At 27.7% G+C, this 22808-nt stretch overlaps 1 protein-coding gene across 2 annotated transcripts in view; it reads right to left on the bottom strand.

Annotated features, from left to right (window-relative positions):
• LOC100198914 (S-adenosylhomocysteine hydrolase-like protein 1) overlaps positions 1 to 22808 on the bottom strand; it is a 48460-nt gene that overhangs the window by 14452 nt on the left and 11200 nt on the right. For both annotated transcript variants that reach the window (XM_065818375.1, XM_065818374.1), the window contains 6 exons: positions 21447 to 21541; positions 17519 to 17625; positions 10266 to 10335; positions 10119 to 10165; positions 9525 to 9677; positions 9283 to 9353 (listed from right to left, as the gene is read on the bottom strand). In XM_065818375.1, coding sequence (XP_065674447.1) covers positions 9283 to 9353; positions 9525 to 9677; positions 10119 to 10165; positions 10266 to 10335; positions 17519 to 17625; positions 21447 to 21541 — 543 coding nt within the window. The remainder of the gene's footprint in view (positions 1 to 9282; positions 9354 to 9524; positions 9678 to 10118; positions 10166 to 10265; positions 10336 to 17518; positions 17626 to 21446; positions 21542 to 22808) is intronic.

Raw genomic sequence — 22808 nt, 5'->3', positions numbered from 1 at the left:
CATAATTGTTTATTTGATTTTTGTTTAAATTTTATTTAACTTTTTTAGTTACTTTTTAATTTAGTTTTAGTAGTTTTTAGTTGTTAATTATTAAATGATTATATTTTTTTTATGATATTTTTTTTTTTACTTATTGTTACTACGCTTCTACTTGTCTTGTTAAAAAAATTTACTAATTTACTATTTGTTATTATTTTTATTTAATTATTATTTATTTTTATTTTGTTATTATTTAATTTATTACTATTATTTTATTCAATTAATATTTATTTAGGTGTCCCATATGTTTGGCTATCAAGTTGACATTAATTTTTTTTTTTTTTAGTGCTAGGCTTACTTAAACATAATATTAACATCAGTAGACTTAATTATCTATCAGTAGACTTACTTATATATCAGTAGACTTACTTAATTTTACTTATAATATTAAAAAAAACTTTACATCTATTTACAAGTTTGCAATAGTAAGTTTTGAGGAGAGGTTTATTACTATCACTACATTAATTATGTTTACACAAAAGCATTCTTTTTTTAATCTTATTATTCCCTATCATTTTGTTTATTTTTGTTTGTTTATTTTAATTGTTATTGTTTATTATTTTGTTTAATATTTGTGTTAAGCTATACTTTTACAATAAAATTATTGTTGACTATTACTTTTTATATATGTTCTGAAAAAAATGATTATATCCTTGATATAATAATTTTTTTGATAGCTAATTCTAATTTCTCTGTGGGTTACCATTGCTCAGTCTAGATAATTTTGTTATACTTGATACAGATTACGTGAATCAAGTATAACAAAATTACAAATTTGAACTTTTAAAAAACCCTTACCCTCATTCTACCTTAAACCCTAACTGATTAGTTTCATTTTAATCATTTTTGTCTAGAGAATTAATAATGCAATACTTCTATTTCCTTTGTCTCAGTTACTCAGTTGATAAGTGTGCTTTTTTTTTCATTAAAAAAAATTATAGCAGTTCTTAATATTTCAAATGCTAAGAGTACCATTTTTAAATTAAATGTTCTGAAATTCTTGTTGTGTATGGTCTAGTGGTTTCACCAATGTATCCAGCATTACAGCTGGAACATACATGTAATACTGGATACATTGGTGAAACCACCAGACACTAAATAACAAGGATTTTAGAACATTTAAATTTAGATAAGGCCTCCCATATTTACAAACACCTCAATTCATCACAAAAATACAAAAACTCAACAAATCTAGATTGCTTTTCCTTTATTGACAGAGCTTCCTCCAACTATGAGCTCAAAATTAAGGAAGGTATCCATATTGAAATGGAAAAACGCCTTCTTAATACACAATTAAAACCATACACTATTACTATAACAATATAATTTCTCAATTATCTTATTTTTTATTTCCTATTTTGTTTGTTATTAATTACTTCACACCTTTTGTATAATCTTTTGTAAAATTTTATGGTAATTCTTTATTTTATAAAATATAACTATGGTAACTATTGTAAAAACTATTAAATTTTTAATGCAGCCAAAAAAATTGTTTATATACAGAAATTATAACTAATTTTTTATACCTGATGATGTCAAATAATATTGATGAAACATTTTGTCAAAAAGTTAAAAAAAAATTGTTATATATATATATATAAAACCCTCGGAGTTAGAAAAAATTAGGTTGACAATAATTTGCTGACCTCAATCTTTTAGAGGTTGGCATCAGGTCAGCAAAAAAAATTTCAAACAAAGGTCTTACCATAAAACATAGAAACAAGGTCATTGTATATAACAATATACATGACAATATATATATATATATATATATATATATATATATATATATATATATATATATATATATATATATATAACAATGGGTAAAGTGATGCTTCCCCACATAAATTAGCTAAAGCAGCTGCTCTTCTGCAAGAAAAAGATGGCACCCAAAGAAGTATTGCAAAAATAGTCGAAGTCTTGCAGGCTACAGTCAGAAGAATAAGTTCCAAACTCAAAATAGAGGTCAAATTAGAACCACAGAGAAAAGGTCACTGTGGTCGAAAAAGAATAGCAATTGCTAGAGATGACAGAAAAATCAAAAAAGTTATTGAACAAAATTGCAAGATGCCAACAATAAAACTGAAAAGCATTTTCAAAGACCAAGGCATCAACATTTCACTTGCATTATTAAGAAGGTAAAGTTACGAGTTAGGATTTAAGTGTAGAAAACCACTGAAAAAGCCGAAACTTACGCCTGTGATGATTAAAAAACGTCTTGCTAGGGCTAAGAAATACTCTTCTTTTTCTCAAGATGACTGGAATAAGGTAAATTTTCTATTTTTTCTCTCTATACACTTAAACAAATTATATTTTCTTGTTACAAATTTCCAAAAAGATATTTCTGAATAAATATATTACCCCGATTAAATTTACAAATATTTGAAAAATTATCAAATGTCAATATCAACTGCTTTATTCAGGTTGTATTCAGCGATGAATCTACCTTTGAGACTTTGGAAGACAAAGCAACATTAGTGCGCCGCAGACCAGGAGAACAACACAAACCAGAATGAATTGTAAATACTGTAAAGCACCCATCTCATTACTCGTCATTCAATTAAGTCTCATCCCTTTTCTGTGACTGTTCCTAAGTGCTCCAAAAGTGACTTGCTAAGTGCTAAGTGCTCCATGCCATACTGCAAAATCCATAAAGACATTTCTTGCTAATGAGAACATCCAGCTTCTTGATTGGCCTGGCAATTCCCCAGGTATAAACCCTATTAAAGTTCTATGGGAGCTTGCCAAACGTAAAGTCAGTATTTACATAACAACTAGTAAACAGAATCTCAAAGAACTACTGATTGAAGTATGGTGTTGACATCCAGATGTTAAAGCATTAACCTCAAAGTGAATAAATAGTATGCCAAGGCGTACTAAAGCTCTTTTAAAATCAAAAAGACTCAACACAAAGTACACAAAGTTTCCTGTATATCATAACTTTGTATATATCAATATATAGATATATTACAAAAAATTAAGTTGTGATTGCTCCTAGTGCACTTTTTAAAAACAAAAAAGACAAAAAGTTGAAAATTGAGTTTGAGTCTAATAATTTGAGCAGGTGCTGTATGTATATATATATATATATATATATATATATATATATATATATATATATATATATATATATATATATATATATATATATATATATATATATATACATATATATATATATATATACATATATATATATATATATATATATATATATATATATATATATATATATATATATATATATATATATATATATATATATATATACAGGGCTTGTGATGAAGCGAGCGCGATCGCGCTCCGCTCGTAAAATGCGCCCGTAAACGGTATTTTCAAACGTTCTAGGCGCGATAAACAACGCTCGTTTAGCTTATAACAAGCGTATAAAATAACGCTCGTCCAATAGTTCAAGATTATTTTTTTATTTTCATAAAATATTTAAATAAGATTTTTATTAAAGATATTCTGTTATCAAACAACTGATATAAAATATAAAAAGCACAACGTCGTTCTCTTTTGCACTATAAAGTCGTTATCGTCACTGATTTCAATAATGGAATGTGCACGTGGAAACACAATGTGAATACAAAAATGCACAAATAAAATAAGAATAGAAAATTAGAAAACCATTATAAGAAAATTAAAACTGCAGAGTATTTTTAATCTTGTGAAAATATCAAGAAAAATTTATTTGATTTATTGTTTGTAATATTCCACAAATCGTTTATAATAAAAATAAATATTAATAATAGAGTATATTTTAAAATTAGTTTTTGTTCATAGTATAGATTTTTTATTAATTATTATTGATTTTAACTCAAATTTAAAACGATTCTGTAGTTTAGAATGTTCATATTAAAGACATTCGAAAAGAAAACTAAGTAACGATGTCAATATTTATTAAATGAAAAGTTATTATTCTTATTTATTATTATTTCAAATTATTCTTGTGTTATATTTTTAAGATAAAAAAACGTAATTTAAAAAAGAAATTTTAGAAAAAAATTAAATAATTAATTTGAATAAAAAATATCAAGAAATATAAAAACCATTAACTGTTAATTAAGTTTACAGAGTACATTTTGAAATACATATATCAAAACAACGAAGCAAAACTAAGTCACTAAATTATACTTCAATACTAAATCAATAAGAAGTTGCGTTTTTGTTTGATATTATTTTTTTATAACATAAATAGTTAAAAATAAAATCGCGATCTGACAATACACAAGAAGTTTGGAAGTATAAAAATCTCTTTCGTCGAAGTAGTTTCATAAATGTGATACTAATTCAAACATTTTTTGACGTAAGAATTATGTAACAAATAAAAAAAGATATAAAAAAAAAAAAAGCTTTTTATGAGTATCGCCTTTAGCAATTTTCATGATCGCGCTCGCCGACATTATCTCGAGCGCACATAATCACGCCCGATGAAAACATATTCTAATTTTACAAGCGCGATATAACACGCTTGACGATTATCTTTATCACAAGGCCTGTATATATATATATATATATATATATATATATATATATATATATATATATATATATATATATATATATATATATATATATATATATATATATACACACATATACATATATATATATACACACATATACATATATATATATATATATATAGAACCCTTAGATGTTGTCCGAAAGTTTTTTCGATATTTTGTTGACAAAAAGTAAAAATTAAAATGCAAGACCGGAATTTTTTTTTTTTAATAATGATAGACTGCCTGCCCCAACCAAACCCTCAGTCGATGTAGCAGCACTCCCTTGCGGGTCAGGCTATTTGTCAGTCGATGTAGCAGCACTCCCTTGCGAGTCAGGCTATTTGTCAGTCGATGTAGCAGCACTCCCTTGCGAGTCAGGCTATTTGTCAGTCGATGTAGCAGCACTCCCTTGCGAGTCAGGCTATAAGATAGTCGATGTAGCAACACTCCGCGCATGATTTACAGTAAAAAAAATAAAAATAAAAACATTTTATTAAAAAAAATAAAAATAAAAACATTTTATTAAAAAAAATAAAAATAAAAACATTGTTTATATTGTTAAAAACATTCAAAATGTTATAGAAACATTCAGAATGTTTTTAAAAACATTCTGGTCAATTAAATTTGCGTTTTTGTGGTTTTTTTAAAAAACGATTAATTTGTAATTAAATTAATGGTTTTTACTTTCGTCCAACACGGAAATGTTGGACGAAAGTCAAAAGTAATTAAAAGTGACGTATGTGTTGGCGTAAGAATCACTTTTTTCCTTCCGCTCTTCCTAAAGCCAACAAACTATAGAACTATATATATATATATATATATATATATATATATATATATATATATATATATATATATATATATATATATATATATATTTATATATATATATATATCTGTGTGTGTATGTGTGTGTGTCATTTAAATCAAATTTATTTTTAAATAGTGAGGTTTGCTGATATTCTTACTAAAAATGTAGCTCACAATCCTAATATAAAGCTCATAATCCAGAGATTCAAGGTTTGAATCCATCCTATGCCTTAAGAAGTACCTTTAGAAGTAGTTAAGAAGTACTCAACCTGTTGCTTTGTGCACCGACCTTATTAAATGCTCGTATTTCAAAGTTTAGAGTTCAGAGTTGCAAATAAAACTAAAAATTCTCGTGTTTTTGAAATGATTAATACAAAATATGTTTTCTTTATTGTTTTATTATAAACTTTCTCAAACATACTTAATTGCAAATTTTGTATTTTTTGGAAAAAATTTAATTTTATTGGTTTTTCTCAATAGCAATATAATAAATTGAATTAATAAATTAGTTTACTAAGTATTTTTTATTGATGGATGAATTAAATTTAATATATATATTCTTTTCGTCTTAATATATAAATATACATTTTGATTATTTTTAGAAATTAAAAAGTTAGAAAATGTTATAAATTGTCAAAGAAATTTAATTTATCACTCGACAATTGTCACTTTGGCAAATGATGGTCAATCTACTGCAATCAACAGTGAGTGATACTATTCATCAATTTAAATATACTAGTACAAATATAAATAGGAAAAGAAGTGGGCGCCCCTGCAAAGTTTTGTAGGAATGTCTTTTCAGCCTTCAAAGGCTGAAGACAAGTCAATTATACTCTAATGTAAACAAAATGGACAATTAACAGACAAAGAAATAACATCAAACTTTAATGCCGCTCATAATAAAATTATTTCAAAAAGGTACGGTGTAGCTTGAAAAGTGTTGGCTTTAATGGTAGAGTAGTTATTTGAAAAGCAATTTATATCTAGCTCATAAAAGATGGACAGAAATTGACTGGCCAAATGTGTTGTGGACAGACAAATCCAAAGTTGTTGTTTTTGGAACAAAGTGAAGAATCTATTTGAGACAAATAGCCACTTAAAAATTCCATTCATAGTGTATACAGACTACTTTCAAACATGGTAGAAATTCAGTAATGGTGTGGGGCTATTTTGCTTCTAATTAGGTTGGTAATCTTGTAAAAGTAAATGGAACTCTCAACAAGAAGGGATATTATAAGCTATTATGTAGAAATGCTATACCATGTGGGAAACATCTAATTGGGTGCAGATTCAACAAAAACAATGTAGAAATGCTATTATGGAATGCTCATTTTCTTTCTATTGTTTTTTTCTTTTAACTTTGCAACTAAAAACGATTTTTTATTTTTAAAATGTTTAGCAAGTAACAAATAAAAAAATTAAGTTAATTTATTAACTTTGTTTATTAAATCCCTTTAGGCGTATGTAAAATAGCTTAACACATATGTAAATTGCGAGCTGCATAACACTTCAAAACAAAGCCTGATATATATATATATATATATATATGTGCAGGGCTCGAATTAACGTAAAAAAAATCTAATCGCGATTTTTTTGTTGCTCATAACCCCTCCTCCACTCCCGCTGGAGGGAAGGGGGCATTATTTATTTAAACTTATTTGTAATAACATATATAATAAGTCTCATTTTTGCATAAGATGTCATAACATTTACGTTCAGCGGTTGTAATGTAGCTTTAGTTATAATTTACATTATTACTATTACTAAATTGCATTAAATCTAACGGCTGTATTTTTGTAAATTCAATGAACTTGATATAATCTTCTTTTAATTAATTATTTCATTTTTTATTTTATTTACATATTTTAAACTGTTTAAAAAACTAGAATATTTAATTTTCTATAAATTTTTAGCAGTAAAAAAAATTATTTAAAACTCTAACAAAACAATCTATAAATTTAAAACAGTTATAAAAAACTATTAAAAATGACGAAAACATTATCGTGATAAAATGTTAAAACTTAGTATTTTCACGAAATACCGCACAATCACAAACAAGAATGATAATTAAATTCTTATTAAGTAAGTTTTCTGATCTAAGTAACCTTATTAAATTCCCATGATATTTCTATCTATTGCTTTTTCATTCAATATATTTTTTAATAAAAGTTAGCGTTCACTTTTTTCATTCAATAAAATAAAGCGAAAGAAAAAAATGTGTCTAAATAATAGAATCTTTTACAATCTAATACTTCTTTTGATTTTTGATTTAAGTTTTGCCAAGTAATACGCAATATTAAACTTTTTCCGTGCCAGCATCTTTTACGGCCATTTTACGTAAACCATGCCCAAATGGAGTTTTATGAATAACATGGTTAGATAATGAAACTGAACCTAAAGTTGTTTGTTGATGAATTCGCGTGGCGTCTTTATGTTGTGCACTGTGCTTAAGTGCGATGCCAGTGAATCTTTTGTTTGACTTTTGTTTGACTTTTTGATTTGTTTGATTTTTTTTTGACAATTTGTTTGACTTTTGTTTGACTTATCCGTTTTTCAAATTGTTTACATAAACTGCATCTTAATCTTATAACTTCATTTCCATTTAAATCATATTCTAACTCACAATTAAAATGTTTTCCCCACTTTTTAACTGTAGATAATCTGCATCTGTGGTCCTTATTTGCATCCATTTATTGCTATTAATTTAAAATTAGCAAGTGTACTAACAAACTTTAGAGTTTTTTTTTAATAACTATTTAGAGTCTATATTGCTTTCCACTTTTCTTTGCAAAATAAACTTATAAAAATATCATGAATTTTGTTCATAATGAATGAGCTAAATCGGAATAAAGCCCTTGAGAATTCGAGTTAAGAAAGTGACTTTTCAATCAATTAACTTTTATTTCTTTTTTTAATCAAAATCTTTTATTTCTTGATTCAAATAGGTATTTAATCGTTTGTTTTTTTATAAATTTTTCCTTCCATAAACAGTCTGTCTTTTTTCCTGCATTTGAACATTTTTGCTAATTGATTTTCTAAATCTTTTATTTTTCTTTCTTTTACTTTATGTTCTGCTTTAAAAAAAAGATTATCGTTGCAGAAGTCACTGCAGTTTTATACTGTAAAAGAACACTAAATATTCGCGAATAGAGTATCAATCTTCTAAAATAAAAAAAGAATAATCACGAAAAAAACAAAGATCACAAAAAAACAAATTTTAAGAAAAAACTAATTGCGAAGGTGCAAAAAGTAATTGCGATTCGGGATCGCGATACGTTTAATTCGAGCCCTGATGTGTATATATATATATATATATATATATATATATATATATATATATATATATATATATATATATATATATATATATATATATATATACACGCATAATTTATGTGTTTTTTTAATTAGCAACCCCTAGGGTGTCCAAAAAAACAACTTTTATTTTATAAAACTATATAAAAGTTTCAAAAATAATCATTTTATAAAAATTTAGAAAAAAAGACTTTAATAAAATTTTAATTTTATTAAAGTTTTTTTTTCTAAATTTTTATAAAATTATATATTAAGTTTTAAAAATATTCATCATTTTATAAGAAATTTAAAATAATAATTTCTTATAAAATGATGATTATTCTTAAAACTTAATATATAATTTTGCTTCTTCTGAGAACCAACATAATATAACTTTAAAGAACTTTTTTTTTGATAATATTAGGGACCCATCTGATCAAGGGTCTTGAGAGACTCATAAAAATAAAAAAATTCAAAAATTTATAAATTCTAGTATTATTTTATTATATAGAACACATTTAGAAGGTGGAAACAGACATTTTTAAAAAAAGTTGTTTTTTGGGACACCCTAACAACCCACTAATAAAATAACATTCCAATAGATTTATAATAAAAAAACACTAACCGGTGCATGTTATTAGAATATCAATTATCTTAATGGACTCTTCAATGCGAACTACACGAAAACCATCCATACTAAAAATTGCCAAATCTTCTTAAGTAACATGTTCTGTAAGTAAAGTTCTGAGCAAAATTTCTTAGAAGACTAGATTTATAAGACAAATGAGACATTTGATAAACACCAGAAAGATGTTCATCAATTTAAAAACTACTTGTGTATAAAAACTAAATATGAAATCTCATAACCATGCTTGAAGTGCACATATAGGATCAACTTCAGTGACATAAACAACAGCACCAAGACCTTTTAGAGCTTGACAGCAACCTTTACCAACCTCACCATACCCACAAATCAAAACTTGTTTTCCACCAAACATGACATCTGTAGTGCGCTTTAAACTAATAACAAATTTAAAAAATTAACAAAAAAACGATATCAACAAATAAAAATAAAAATAAAATGCCAAAGATACATTTCTTATGAAAACAATTTTCAATTTTATATCACACTTGAAAGATATGGATAGGGGTTATTATTACTATTTTCTTATGTAATTAAGAGTTGATGTCATTTTTAGGGAGCAGATGCCCTTCTTGCTGTTAACCTGTTCACCAATCAGATTTAAGTATTTTTATTGCAATGCAATCACAAGGAAGGTTATTATCCAAGACCCTCCTGGCTACTCTAACCAAAAGTTAAGTTGGGGGTTTTATGTGAGGGTTTTCTGTTGATAAGTTGCCTATACCATAGTTAAGAAGCCTTTCTATCCCTCATTCTTTCCATCCCCTGTTTTCTATAAAAATAGATTTAAAAAAATGACAATAAAGTATTTTTTTTACCTGTCTAGTATAGATTCACGACAGCAATACAGGTTATCAAACTTTGTCTAAGTGGAAAAAAAATTAAAATATGCCTTCTCTATAAAGAAAAAAAAAAGGAGCAAGACAGAAAGTTTATAAGTTTCTACAAAAAAAAACAACAACAACCTTAGTCACTGAATCGTTAACATTCATGGCTGGGATCGACAATGTTTGTGCTTTAGATAATTGATACAATCTATAAAATTATAAATCTTTTAAAAAAATAAAGCAACTTTAAAGAATTATTTAAAAAACTATGCAAATTTAAATTTGAAAATTATATTAAATTAAAAAACTATGACTACCAGAACTAAGTAATGCATAAAAAATGTTAAAACAAGCCTTGGGGGAACGGGGGAGGTAATATTAAAAATTTAAGTTTTTATGTAAAACACCTGCTTTGTTACATAACCCCTTTTTGTAACCCAATTGTTTTGCATTACCTTTTTTTATAAGATAATCTACCCTTTTCCGTTTCTAATGTTACAGAAGATGCTGTGTTGTTACAGAAGTAACCTACAGGAGATGCTGTGAGCATAAATCATAAAAGGGTCTTTGAGTAGGAGAAATTCAATTTAAGTAACATAATAAATCTCTTGCAGAGGTTTTTTAACTTCTTTGTAAAAAATCTTATTACAAAAAAAGTTAAAATATCTAAACTAAATCAGTAGAATTTATTTAAATTACATTAATTTAATCAATAGTAATTTATTTAATAATAATATTAAAATTATATTACAATAGTAATTGTAATTTTATTAATAATAATTGTAACTACCAATGTAAATGATAGCAATAGCATAATTTGAAAAAACAACTTTGCTAACTTTAAGTTGAAAGCTCAAAAAAGGAAAGTTAAGTTAATGCCTTTATTGTGACCACGCGGATAGACTCTGTGCAGGGAAACTCTACTAGAGTAGAGTTTCCCTGCACAGTGGGTAACACAACACTTAACAGTATTAGCACTAGTGTTACCCACTGGTGATTTTTCTATTGAAATATTTTTTATATGGATCACATCAGGGACTGCTTGGTATAGGTTTGGCTTCATTAACAGCAAATTGCAAATTTAATACTTACTCATTAATGCTTGAGTCATTTAACACTAATGGTTCTAGTTTTAACATTATTGGTATTTGTTTTTTCTTCATACTTTTTTAGGTAGTTCAATCTTTTAGCTTACTATCATCTTGCTATATTTCTCACTATCATCACTATCATCTTGGTATACTTTTAAATCAAATTTCATCATCATATACTTCCCTAACATCATATCACCTTTTACATCCAATTTTTTTATCATTATACATATAACCATTTGTATAAATTTATACAAATTTTTTATTCTTTATTGCCAAATCAATTGTATGTTTCATTGCACTACATGGTTTCTCCATTTTGTACATTTGCTACTTTTAATTTTAATCAACATTGTTGCTTTTTTTAATTTTAACCAATACTGGAACACAAAACTAAATTGAAACACTACAATTTTTATTGATTTTTCTACATTTACCAACAGGAGTTCTTTAAGGTTTGATTTTACGATTATTTTTTGCATTGTCTTTACAAGACCATAATTAATTGTATTATACTTTTGAAACCTTTCTGAGCAGTTAAAAAAATCTCGAACATATACTATATTACCGCAACAAACAGTATTTTGCATTTTGTATTAAATACATAATGCAAAATACAATATTAGATAATTAGCTAATGTTCAAACCATTTGTTTTAACCATGAAAATTAATTCTCATTATTCATGATTTAGATTTAGTTTACTCATTTATTCAGTTTTAGTTTTTACCACAGCCTTCTATAATAACAGGCCTTGACATTACGAAAGCCGCTTTCTAATACTGTGTTTACATTCTCATCTTTTAACTTTAAATGAAAAATTGCATTGGCCTTTTTTTAATAAATCTTTTACATTTTTTTTTTTTTTTTTTAATCTTTGCTTCCAATAAGGCTGCAAGCAACCACTATTAGAGTTGAAAGTTACTGGAAGAGAAAAGATGAAAATTGTAGAGCAAGATAACGATTGACAGACGACTTGAAAGATTGCAAATTATATGAATCAGGAAAGCAAGATGAAGGAAGCGAATTCCAAAGAACTGATGTTTGAGGAAAAAACTAGAGGAAAAAGAGTTTTTGGAGCACTTAGGAACAGTCACAGAAAAAGGATGAGACTTAATTGAATAACGAGAAACACAAGAATGAATTTTAGTAGATGGTACAAGAGACGCTAGCCCTTTAGAGCAGTGTCCATTAAAGTATTTGCAGAAAAGAGAAAAAGAAGCAACATTACAACGATATGATAATGGTTAGAGGTTGGCTGCAAGAGCAGATTCAACTATGTTTACAATGTATTTTCGCACCTTGTCTAAAAGCAAAAGAGCATCATTCCAAGATCCATCCTAGATATGGCAACAGTATTCCATACAAGGATGGATTTGAGATTTATAGAAATAAAGAATAGAATCCGATGTAAGAAAGTATCGAGCAAAATAAAGAGATGCAACCTTAGCGATGCTAATTTTGCAATGGAGAAACTTTATACTACAATTGGAAAGGAAGGATTTAATAACCTTAAAGATGTTACCAGATACACCGTAAGAAGAAAGCTTATGGAGAAGACCAGCATGCCAAACTTTATCAAAAGCTTTAGAAATGTCAAGAGCAATAGCCTTAACCTCTCCCTCTTTATCTAATGCACGATAAAACCTATCTGTTATGACTGTTAGCAAATCAGCTGTAGAACAAGAAGATCGAAATCCACATTGATGATCAGAAAGTGAGTTTTTAGATTCAAGATGAGAGATTAGTTGTTTGTTAATTAAAGATTCAAAAACCTTGCTTATGATAGGAAGAAGACTAATGGGATGGTAGTTAGATGAATAAGATCGCTCTCTAGAATTTTTGAAAATAGGAATAACAGATGCCGCTTTCCAGAAGGCTGGAAAACAAGACTCTGTTAAGCACTTGTTAAATAGTTTTGAAATTATAGACGACAGCTCCGGAGAACACTTCTGCAAGACTATAACAGGTATGTTGTCCGGACTACAAGCTGTAGAAGAGTCTAAGCAGGAAATCACTTTACATACAGAAGCTGGAGTGTTACGAATGTCAAGCAATGGATCAACCTGTTTGATGGCTATATCAGGTTGAACACAACTAGTGGAATCAAGAGATGATGTTAATAAAAAGTTCTTAGCAAACAATTCAGCTTTGTCTTTAGTTGAGGCAACAAAGTCTGAACCATACATGTGAGGTGGAATAACCAATTTGCCCTTACTATTGATACTGTTAAAGGTTCTCCAGAAGTCACGAGGGACTAATTTGTGAGATGAAATACAAGACTTCATGACTTGAGACCTGTTTTCTGGACAACTGTTTTGCTGATAGATATGGAAGTAACAGTTTTGATTGGAAATTGCAGCAGCATAATGTGGGGAAAACCATGGAGAAGAGAAAGGCTTGACCTAGAATCATTGAGAGGGAATAAAAGATTCTATGCCAGCCTGAATTCACAACTGGTTTATAAATTAGATAGCACAACTTCAAGACATAAAAGTTGACATTGTAAGGTAATATAATATTCTCTAACTAACAATAAGATATTTTACTAATTAAGATACCTTTAAAATGCTGTGTACCTCTTTGCAAGTTAAATTATCACGCAACAACAAAAATATAAATTTATAAATTCCCAAAGAACCCAGAGGAGAGAAAAAGATGGAGCAATGCTATCCCAAGAACAGATTTTATTGTTTCAGATTATACAACAGTATGTTGACTGCATTGACCGGATAATGCACCTTTTGAAAGCAAATATGGAAAGCAACGACCTTTAAACCCACCATCTGTTTTTAAAAATATTCCGCCTAATTGTTTACGCACACCAGCAAGAAAAGTTAAAAGAAACTGTAACTTCAAGCAGTTTTCAAAACATTCTACCAGATGAGTTCAATGATTTTCTAAAAGAGGATAAACTTTTATTTGATGATATTCAATCTTTGTTAAGTGATAATAACGATGTTATTGTTTTCCAGCTTAATAAAAAAAGTTTACACATACAATTAAAAATGTACAAACTTAGTGTTCCATTATTTCTTTTATAAATTTTCGATGATTATTCATGATGGCACAACTTGTAATATTTCATCTTTAACTGTAAACAAATTAAAATTAATAAAAACAAAATCAGCTTTATTAGAAGCAGTTTGATTTTTAATAAATAAAGAAAGTTCGCATCCGTCAAATATTCTATTTGAGAACCTTAATGCTATGAGAAAAGTTAATGTAGGTGAAGTTTTATATACTCCAGATATTATATGTAGAGTATATGAGTATTTTGCTATGCGATGAAGTTTATATGATCGTTTGTGTGTTGACTACAAGCTGCCAAGTATACTATTTGGCTAAGTGGAGTGATTTGGAAACTTTATATAAAACTGAGTGCAATAGTCTTTTTAAACTCTCTAAACTTACACCTAAATCAGCTTATCCGAAACCAATAGAGAGACAATCTGTAAAGTTTTGTTTGCCTGTTTTTTGGGAAGAAACAGTAGACGCCATAAGAACGCATCCAGAGATTGAAATTAAAGCATTTGAAGGTACTGCTGTATTTATTGAAAAACAAATTATTTTTTTTTAATTTTGTTAATGTCAAAGCACCTGGTGCTGGCATTCAGTTTAGAAATCCAATATGTAGAGAAATCCAAACAGTTGGTGATCAAGAGTTACTGCTGCTACGAGATTTGGCTGAACTATCAAATTTTATGAAACCTACAGGTAAGCATGTAAAACAACTTAGGTTAGATACTAGCAATGCAATAGCGCATACATGTTATGACTTAATTGATCTCGTAGAAACTATGTTGAGTAATGGAGCAAAGTATGTCTTATAAGGATGATTTTAAACAGATCTACTTGAAAAAGCTTTTTTTAAGCTTTGAAAAGGATCTGTAGGTACTTACTTTATAAATGCTAAACCTGTAATTAAAAAAAAGCATATTCAACATACTAAATTGATATTACAACTTGACATTCCTGTTGATGGTATAGATGGTCATACTTGTGACATTTTGTAGAGATATTTCTATTGATGAAAAAGAACTGCTGGATAATATACATGCTCTTGAAAGCTCAGTTATTAAATCTCCATTAGTGGCTATAGTTTACATAGCTGGCTATGTACAAAAAAGCGAAATAAAAATTAATGATGACACTACCAATTATTATTATAAATATGGAAGTTATCTGAATAGCCTGAACAGAGGCGGACTTGAAATTCTTTCTGATACTCTTGTCCAATAATCAATATTTCGCTTTTTATTTTTTTCAAAGTGCTACTGGCCCTTTATGGAGAACATTTTGTGTTACTCAGTTTCAGTTCATAGCAGCTAAATATAAAATTAAAATCACAAAAAAACAATGCAGAATATATTCTAATAATTTGCTAAAGAATAATGTACAAATCTCCCAGCACTCCCAGCAGTAGCAAAGAATCAAAAACAAAAATACCAAAGCAATCATAATTTATGTAAAAATTAGTTTTTTAATTTATCATGCTATTTTCCTGTTATGTTTTTTATTTCCTCTGTAGCCTTTATGTCTCTGAATATGTTTGGATTTGTAAATATTTACTCTGTTGAGATATATTGATAAAACTTTTTTTTTGCATGAATCAATTTTTGTTGGTGTTTTTTATAGTTGGTGAATTTCATTGTTACCTTTTTTTGTTATGTTCCTGTAGGCAATAAAAAGAAAAAAATACAGTTATTTTTTCAATATATAGATATACACATTGTTATGGTTCTACTTGTTATTGATATTATTTAATTAATATTCTTAATGAAATTTGAAATACAAAAAATATAAATATCTTTTAACAATTATTTTGTTTTCCTTTTATATTTCCGTCTTTATTAGAGATTTTTATTAGGCAACTACCATTACACCTTATGAAAACATATCAATAAAAGTAATTAAAGTTGAATTTAGACTACCATTACACCCTATCTTATATAAAAACATATCAATAAAACATAGACTATCATTAAACCCTACCTTATATAAAAACATATCAGTAAAAGTAAAAATGAAAGTTTATTCAGCCTTCAGTTTTTACAAACAAATGTCAAGGCCTAGCATAATATAAGGCAGTGGTTTTTACTCATTTATTGAAATTTGCAGTTTGCAATTCTCTTCCATTCTTAAATTTCCCTATTTTAAAATTTTTCCTTAATTCAAAGTTAAAAATCTAATTTTTAAATTTAAAGGGATCCCAGACCACTGAGACATGTTTGGCCTTGTACAAAACAGAGAAGGCATGTTTCAACTAAAAAAAAAGTTAGTTTTTCTTGGTATGCATTTATTCTTTTGTTTTAATCAAATTTAAAAAAATTCAGCCCAAACATTTTTTTTTTTTTATCGTTCTCTTTGATATAAACACATGTCTCAGCGGTTTAAGGAAAAAAAAAAATTTTCTGTTTCATTTTCTGTTTAGTCCCTAGCTTAATATTGCCTTGTTGGGAATGAATTTGTATGTCGACTATATACCATATTAATATAGTTAAAAATAAATTCTAAGTTGTTAAATTTAAAATAATTTAATACAAAAAATAATTGGGTAGAAGTAAATATAAGTTGTAAAAAAAAAAAAGTACAAAAGGGTATTAACATGCCACTGATTATTTTAGAAGGTCAGTCTTGATACAATTTGCACACATAAAGTTTTATGACGATGAATTAAATCCGAACAGAATAATGAAAATAAATATTGTTGTCCTAACCTTTAGTCAATGTAGCGACATAACACTATTAAAATAAAATGTGTTTTATTATCAGTGTTAACAGGGTATTAATCTCACTTGATTCATTAAACATTATTTGCTCCAACCATGTATCATCAAATTTATTATGTAATTTAATTTTATAAGATAATTAGAGACTAAATGTCAAAAAGAAAAGTTTTAATGGTAATGATAAACATAAATTAATAATAATATCAATATAAATATATTAAAAAAATACTTTAATTATAAAATTATAATATAATATAAATATAATAATATCAGGTAATAATATCACATGTATATATCAAATAAAATGCATATACTAAATGAAAATATTGTTTACCTATGATTTAATGATGTCTTTCATTTATTGACTCAAATAAATACGGATTAAAGAGTAGAGTTTTGATTTACAAAAAAATTGGATTTTTGTTTTACACAAAATGTTGCAGATGATATGAGACTTACAGATGTTGCAAATAACAACTCAGACAAACAAAAAAGTTGAAGCCAAGCCAAAAAAAATTTTCAAATAACTAATTAACAAGTCAGGTTAAAAAAAAATTCTAGAACCTTACCTATGAACACCAGTAACACTTTCTTCGACAATTCCTTTTAACTGATTAAAAATAGAAGGATACTTTTTAAGCATCAAGTGTGTTGCATCTCCACCATCATCTAAAATCTAATAAAAAAAATAAGTCACATAAACAATAAAATGTTACTTTATAAAGACATACTATAAATTATTTTAATTAAAGAATGTACTTAGCAACCTGATAAATTTTCATTTTTAAACAATTGTAACTAAGTTACCTTATAACTTTTCATTTTCTACCATCAGAATTGAATTAATAGCTTTAAAATTTAACATATTGTTTTTTTGTTTCTCAACAATATTCTCTGGATATTGTTTCTAACGATTATTACCATTTTTCAAAAAGGAAAAAATTTTCCAGGGAAAGAGATTTACCATAAATAAACAAGTGATTAGCAAAACAAAAGCCAATTTTAAGGCCCAAGATAAACTGTCTTATAAAAATACAACCATTTTTTTTTTTTTTCTTTTTGAAGCATTTAATGAATGCATTGGAAAGACACTCTGGTGATATGATAAAATCGAATTTTTAAATTAAATTAAAAACTTATTTTGTAAATATTTTAATCAGAATATTTAATTTCAACAATTAGGTAGAAACCATGGTTAATATGTGATTGTTATAATTAGAGATAGGCTGATTCCGATTCTCAAGGAATCGTAAGAATCGCGATTCTCAACTTTTTTTAACGATTCCGATTCTTTTTTAAAAGACTTTTTAACGACTTCACTTCTTTTATTATTACTCCCTTGATAATTTAACTTAATATATACACTCTTTGCCGTTGAGATTTTTTTTTGTTTAATTTACGTTAAATCTTCACTTTCGCATTTAATATCATTGTTGAAGTTAAGTAACTGTGAAGGAAAACCTTAACAACAGTAAACGTTGAAAATAAAAGTAAAAGTTTATACTCTAAATTTCAATTGATTTATTTTTTTCAATTTTAATCAATTTACTGACGGTAAGTATTATCATAAAAATCTTATTTGCTTGTTTTATTATAATAATTATTATTGTTAGTATTATTATTTTGTATTATTATAAATGCAGTTTTAATTTCAGAATATAATCGTATATATATAGTGTCATTATCATGTCGAAACGTAAAAAAAGAGAGGTATGGGACTATTTTGTGATCAATTCAAATGACACTAACTCTGCAATATGCAACTTTTGCAAAACTGTTATATCCAGGGGTGGTGGCAGAGTTTGTCAGTCATACACAACATTGAACATGCTAAAGCATTTAAAAACTTTTCATAAATATGATAAAGGTAGCATTATCGATTTTAATATATGCAAGGATAGCTCTACCGCAGGACCATCTTGTAAATCCAGTCCTAACCCTGCTTTTGAAACTCCTATGTCAAGGGAACCTCGATCTAATACACTCGCATCCCCATTCAAAAGTCTCAACCCTAAGTCTGAGGATGGGGAGATCAATACTAGAAGCTCTTCTTCCACAATTAGTTCTATAAAAATGAAGCCTAGATCTTCATCTACTAAACAACCAACAATACACCAAGTGTTTGCAAAGACCAGGCCTCTCACATCTACAGATCCAAAGGCAATAAAAATTACAAGGCTTATTGCTGAAATAATATGCACAAATAACCAACCTATTAGTATAGTAGAAAATCCCGGTTTCAAGAGGTTACTACAGTTTTTGGAGCCAAGGTATACGATACCAAGCAGAAAATACTTCTCGACTATTGAAATTCCTAGCATTTATCAGAAGGTATCACGTAAAATTCAGTTCTTGGCAAAAAAAGCTAATCATGTTAGTATAGCTACAGACATGCGGAGCTCAACAGCCAATGTTGATTACATGAGCCTAACAGCACATTTCCTCACAGAAGATATGAAACAAATTCACATTTGTCTTGTACCTTTTCCTTATGAGTCTCACACCGCAACCAATCTTGTTAACTTTATGAATGAATCACTTGAGCGTTGGGGACTACTTGAAAAACTCAATGTAGTAGTAAGAGATAATGCCAGAAATATTGTTTCTGCTATGGAAGTCGGGAAGTTTACAAATATTCTTTGTTTTGCCCATACACTTCAGTTGGTTGTGAAAGACGGCTGTCTCGACAATGAACGCATATCTTTACTAACTGCTACCTGAAGAAGAATAGTAGGACATTTTAAACATTCGGTTAAGTCATACAAACTTTTGAGACAATCTCAGGAGATTCTGGGACTGCCTAAACACAGCATTATTCAAGATGAGCCAACTAGATGGAATAGCACCTTCCACATGCTGAACCATTTAATTGAACAAAAAGATGCGATTCTGTTGGTAATGCCACATTTCCCAAAAGCTACTCGACAAAACAAGGAGTTGTCAACTGGAGAATGGGATAGTTTGGTTCCTCTCGTTGCTGCTTTAAAAAAGTTTGAAGATTTCACGCTTACTGCAAGTTCATCAAAAGTGACCACATCAGAAGTTATCCCAATAAAAAATGCAGTTAACATGTCAATTGATCGCATCAAGGACTACAGAAATTTTAAAGAATCTCTGTGTCAATCTTTGCATCAACGTTGCAGAGACTGCGAGAACGAACCTATGTATGCTTTTGCAGCAATAATAGATCCCAGATTTAAAAACAAGATTTTTAGGAGCAGGACAATGGCTGAGAAAGCTGTTACTTTATTAATTGGCGAGTTAAATGCATTGGACATAGACGAGGGTCATGAAATTAAAGCTGCTGAAAATCAAGAACCTACCACACCTGCTCCAGGTGCTGTCTGGTCATTATATAACTAATTAATCAACACAAAATCTGTAGTAAGTATTGTGCTTCTATATTAGTATTGTACTTTAAATATTGCAAGCCTATAAATTGTTTTAATGTTTTAGATTTATACTGCGCATTGCACAATGTCAGATGAAGTAGCAGTGTACTTGAAAGAACCTCTACTTGCAAGTCACGAGGATGTCTTTGAATACTGGAGGAAATCCAAATTTCTTAACATGAAAAAACTAGCATAGAGGGGGAACGCTCCCTTATTTCGAAAAAAAAAAGTCTATTTATAGGTCAATTTTTTTAAAAAGGGGCATGCCCCTGGGCCTTGGTGTCTTTGGTCCTGTTTCACCTGTACCAGTATAACTAATTTTGGTGTTTTCACTTTTAAAATCTGCATAAGTATTAAATTAATATGATATAATGGTTAAATTGTTAATTTAACTACCAGTTTTAATTAAAATAATAAGAATCGCAAAAGAATTGGAGTCGGTAAAGAATCGGAATCGCAACAGAGAATCGGAATCGGTATTTTTCAGAATCGGCCCATCTCTACTTATAATCAGATAACTGAAATTCTAAGCTAGAAGTATTTTAAAACATTAAGAAAAAACAATCCAATCAACCAATCACATATGTTGTGGACTAATCATTAGTGTTGGTTACTTTTTATTTTGAATAAATAGAGCTGAATCTTATAGAGCATTCTAAATTCAGCATGAAAATTTACTAATGAAATAAAAATAGGGGCTTTAATAGATATACCAATTGAGGGTTTGGGCTTTATTTTCAATTATCATTAGAGAATTTCTGAAAAAAATTGAAGCAAATCAGATTATATATTCAGGAGGCAATAAAAATTTTGACTTCTCATTATACATACAGTCAAAAAGTAAAAATTTAATCTATATAAAATATATTTTTATTTAAAATTGTTAATTTGAAAAAAATTATTATTTTATATAAAAAATGTAACACATTGTGCCTATTAAATGAGCAAATCCAAAATGATCAATTATCCTTATTTTATTTTATTTCCTACTATTAATTCATAAGCAAAAAAAAATGTTATTGGTTGACTTTATTTTTTTTACTTTTTTCTAAAATAAAATTTAAGTAACAATTTAAAATAAATAAAACTAGTATTAAAAAATTACCAAATTTGGTGTCCAGGCTGGATATGTTATGCATTTTTCGATACACCACCAAAAATCTTCTTCAGATTCACCTTTCCATGCAAAAATTGGATAACCTTAATAATAACAAAAACCAATTATGTTGACATCAAAATAAAAAAACATTTATAATGGGTGTTCCCTCAGGAAAGGAACTACAACAAAATGTTAAGAAACAAGAACAAACATGCTTTCCTTTTTTAGTCTTGGTTTTTTAAATTAAATTAGGTTTACTTTGCTGGACTAATTAAAATTAATCAATTCTTTTCTGATAATGCTTTAAAATAAACTGCACTTAATCTTTTATGTATCGAGCTCACAAACTGTGTACTACCTAGAAGGTGACTTTTGTCAAACAAGGCTTTATTTTTTCTACTAAATTTTGAACATTTCTAACTTTCCACTTTCCATTGTAGGCTGAACCTTAAAAAAGTCTTATCTGAGGACAGATGGCAGGATTTATAAGAAAATAATTGTCATTTTCACTAAATCTCAATTAAATTTCAATAACATTTTTGGCATAATAAGCTAATGATAAGTCTGGCCTAAAAAACATAATTATCATCAGGATATTGTTCATGTATCAAATCATAATATTTTTAACACAATCTTTTTTAACCTTTCTTGTTAACTGAATACCCAGATAGCTTGGTTACTGGTATAGTTATACCTTTAGGATTAATTGCAAGCTGTACCAATTCTATGTTCTCAAATTAGGCTTTTTTCTTTTTATATGTGTGGTCTGGAGAAGTATTTTTGTGTTCGCTGGAGTAATACCTATTATTACCAATAACTGTGGACATTAAATTAACATTATCCAATAACTGTGGACATTAAATTAACATTATCCAATAACTGTGGACATTAAATTAACATTACCCAATAAGATCTATCCAAAATAAAATCCTTATTAAAAACTTTTTATACAACTATTTTACATTCTTGTGATTAAATATTGATTTTTACCTTTATTACAATGAAAACAAATTTTTACATTTTTCATTGATAATATACACGCTGATGGCAAACCACTTGTTAATTGAAGGTTGTTACAGATTGTTAACATCATATATGAAATCAAGAAACAGCAAATGTCAAGAAACAAACTATCTAACTAATAATCCAAAAAATATATAAAATCTAAAAGCAATCTTTCTCCTAGAAAAGTAGCAAAAAAGTACATTTGTAGTCGCAAAAAAGTACATTTGTAGTTACAAAAACCATCCGGAGAATAATTGTAGCCACAAGACCAAAAAATATTGAAGAATATAGAAAAGCCAATTTTATGCTATAAACAAACAAAAAGCCAAACAAAACATGCAAAAAGAAAACTTTAATTTTTTT

The sequence above is a fragment of the Hydra vulgaris genome, chromosome 14 (genome assembly GCF_038396675.1).
Source record: "Hydra vulgaris chromosome 14, alternate assembly HydraT2T_AEP".
In the NCBI taxonomy this organism is placed as follows: Eukaryota; Metazoa; Cnidaria; class Hydrozoa; order Anthoathecata; family Hydridae; genus Hydra; species Hydra vulgaris.
The sequence above is the reverse complement of the archived record's forward strand: the minus strand, read 5'-3'. Positions and strand labels throughout refer to the sequence as shown.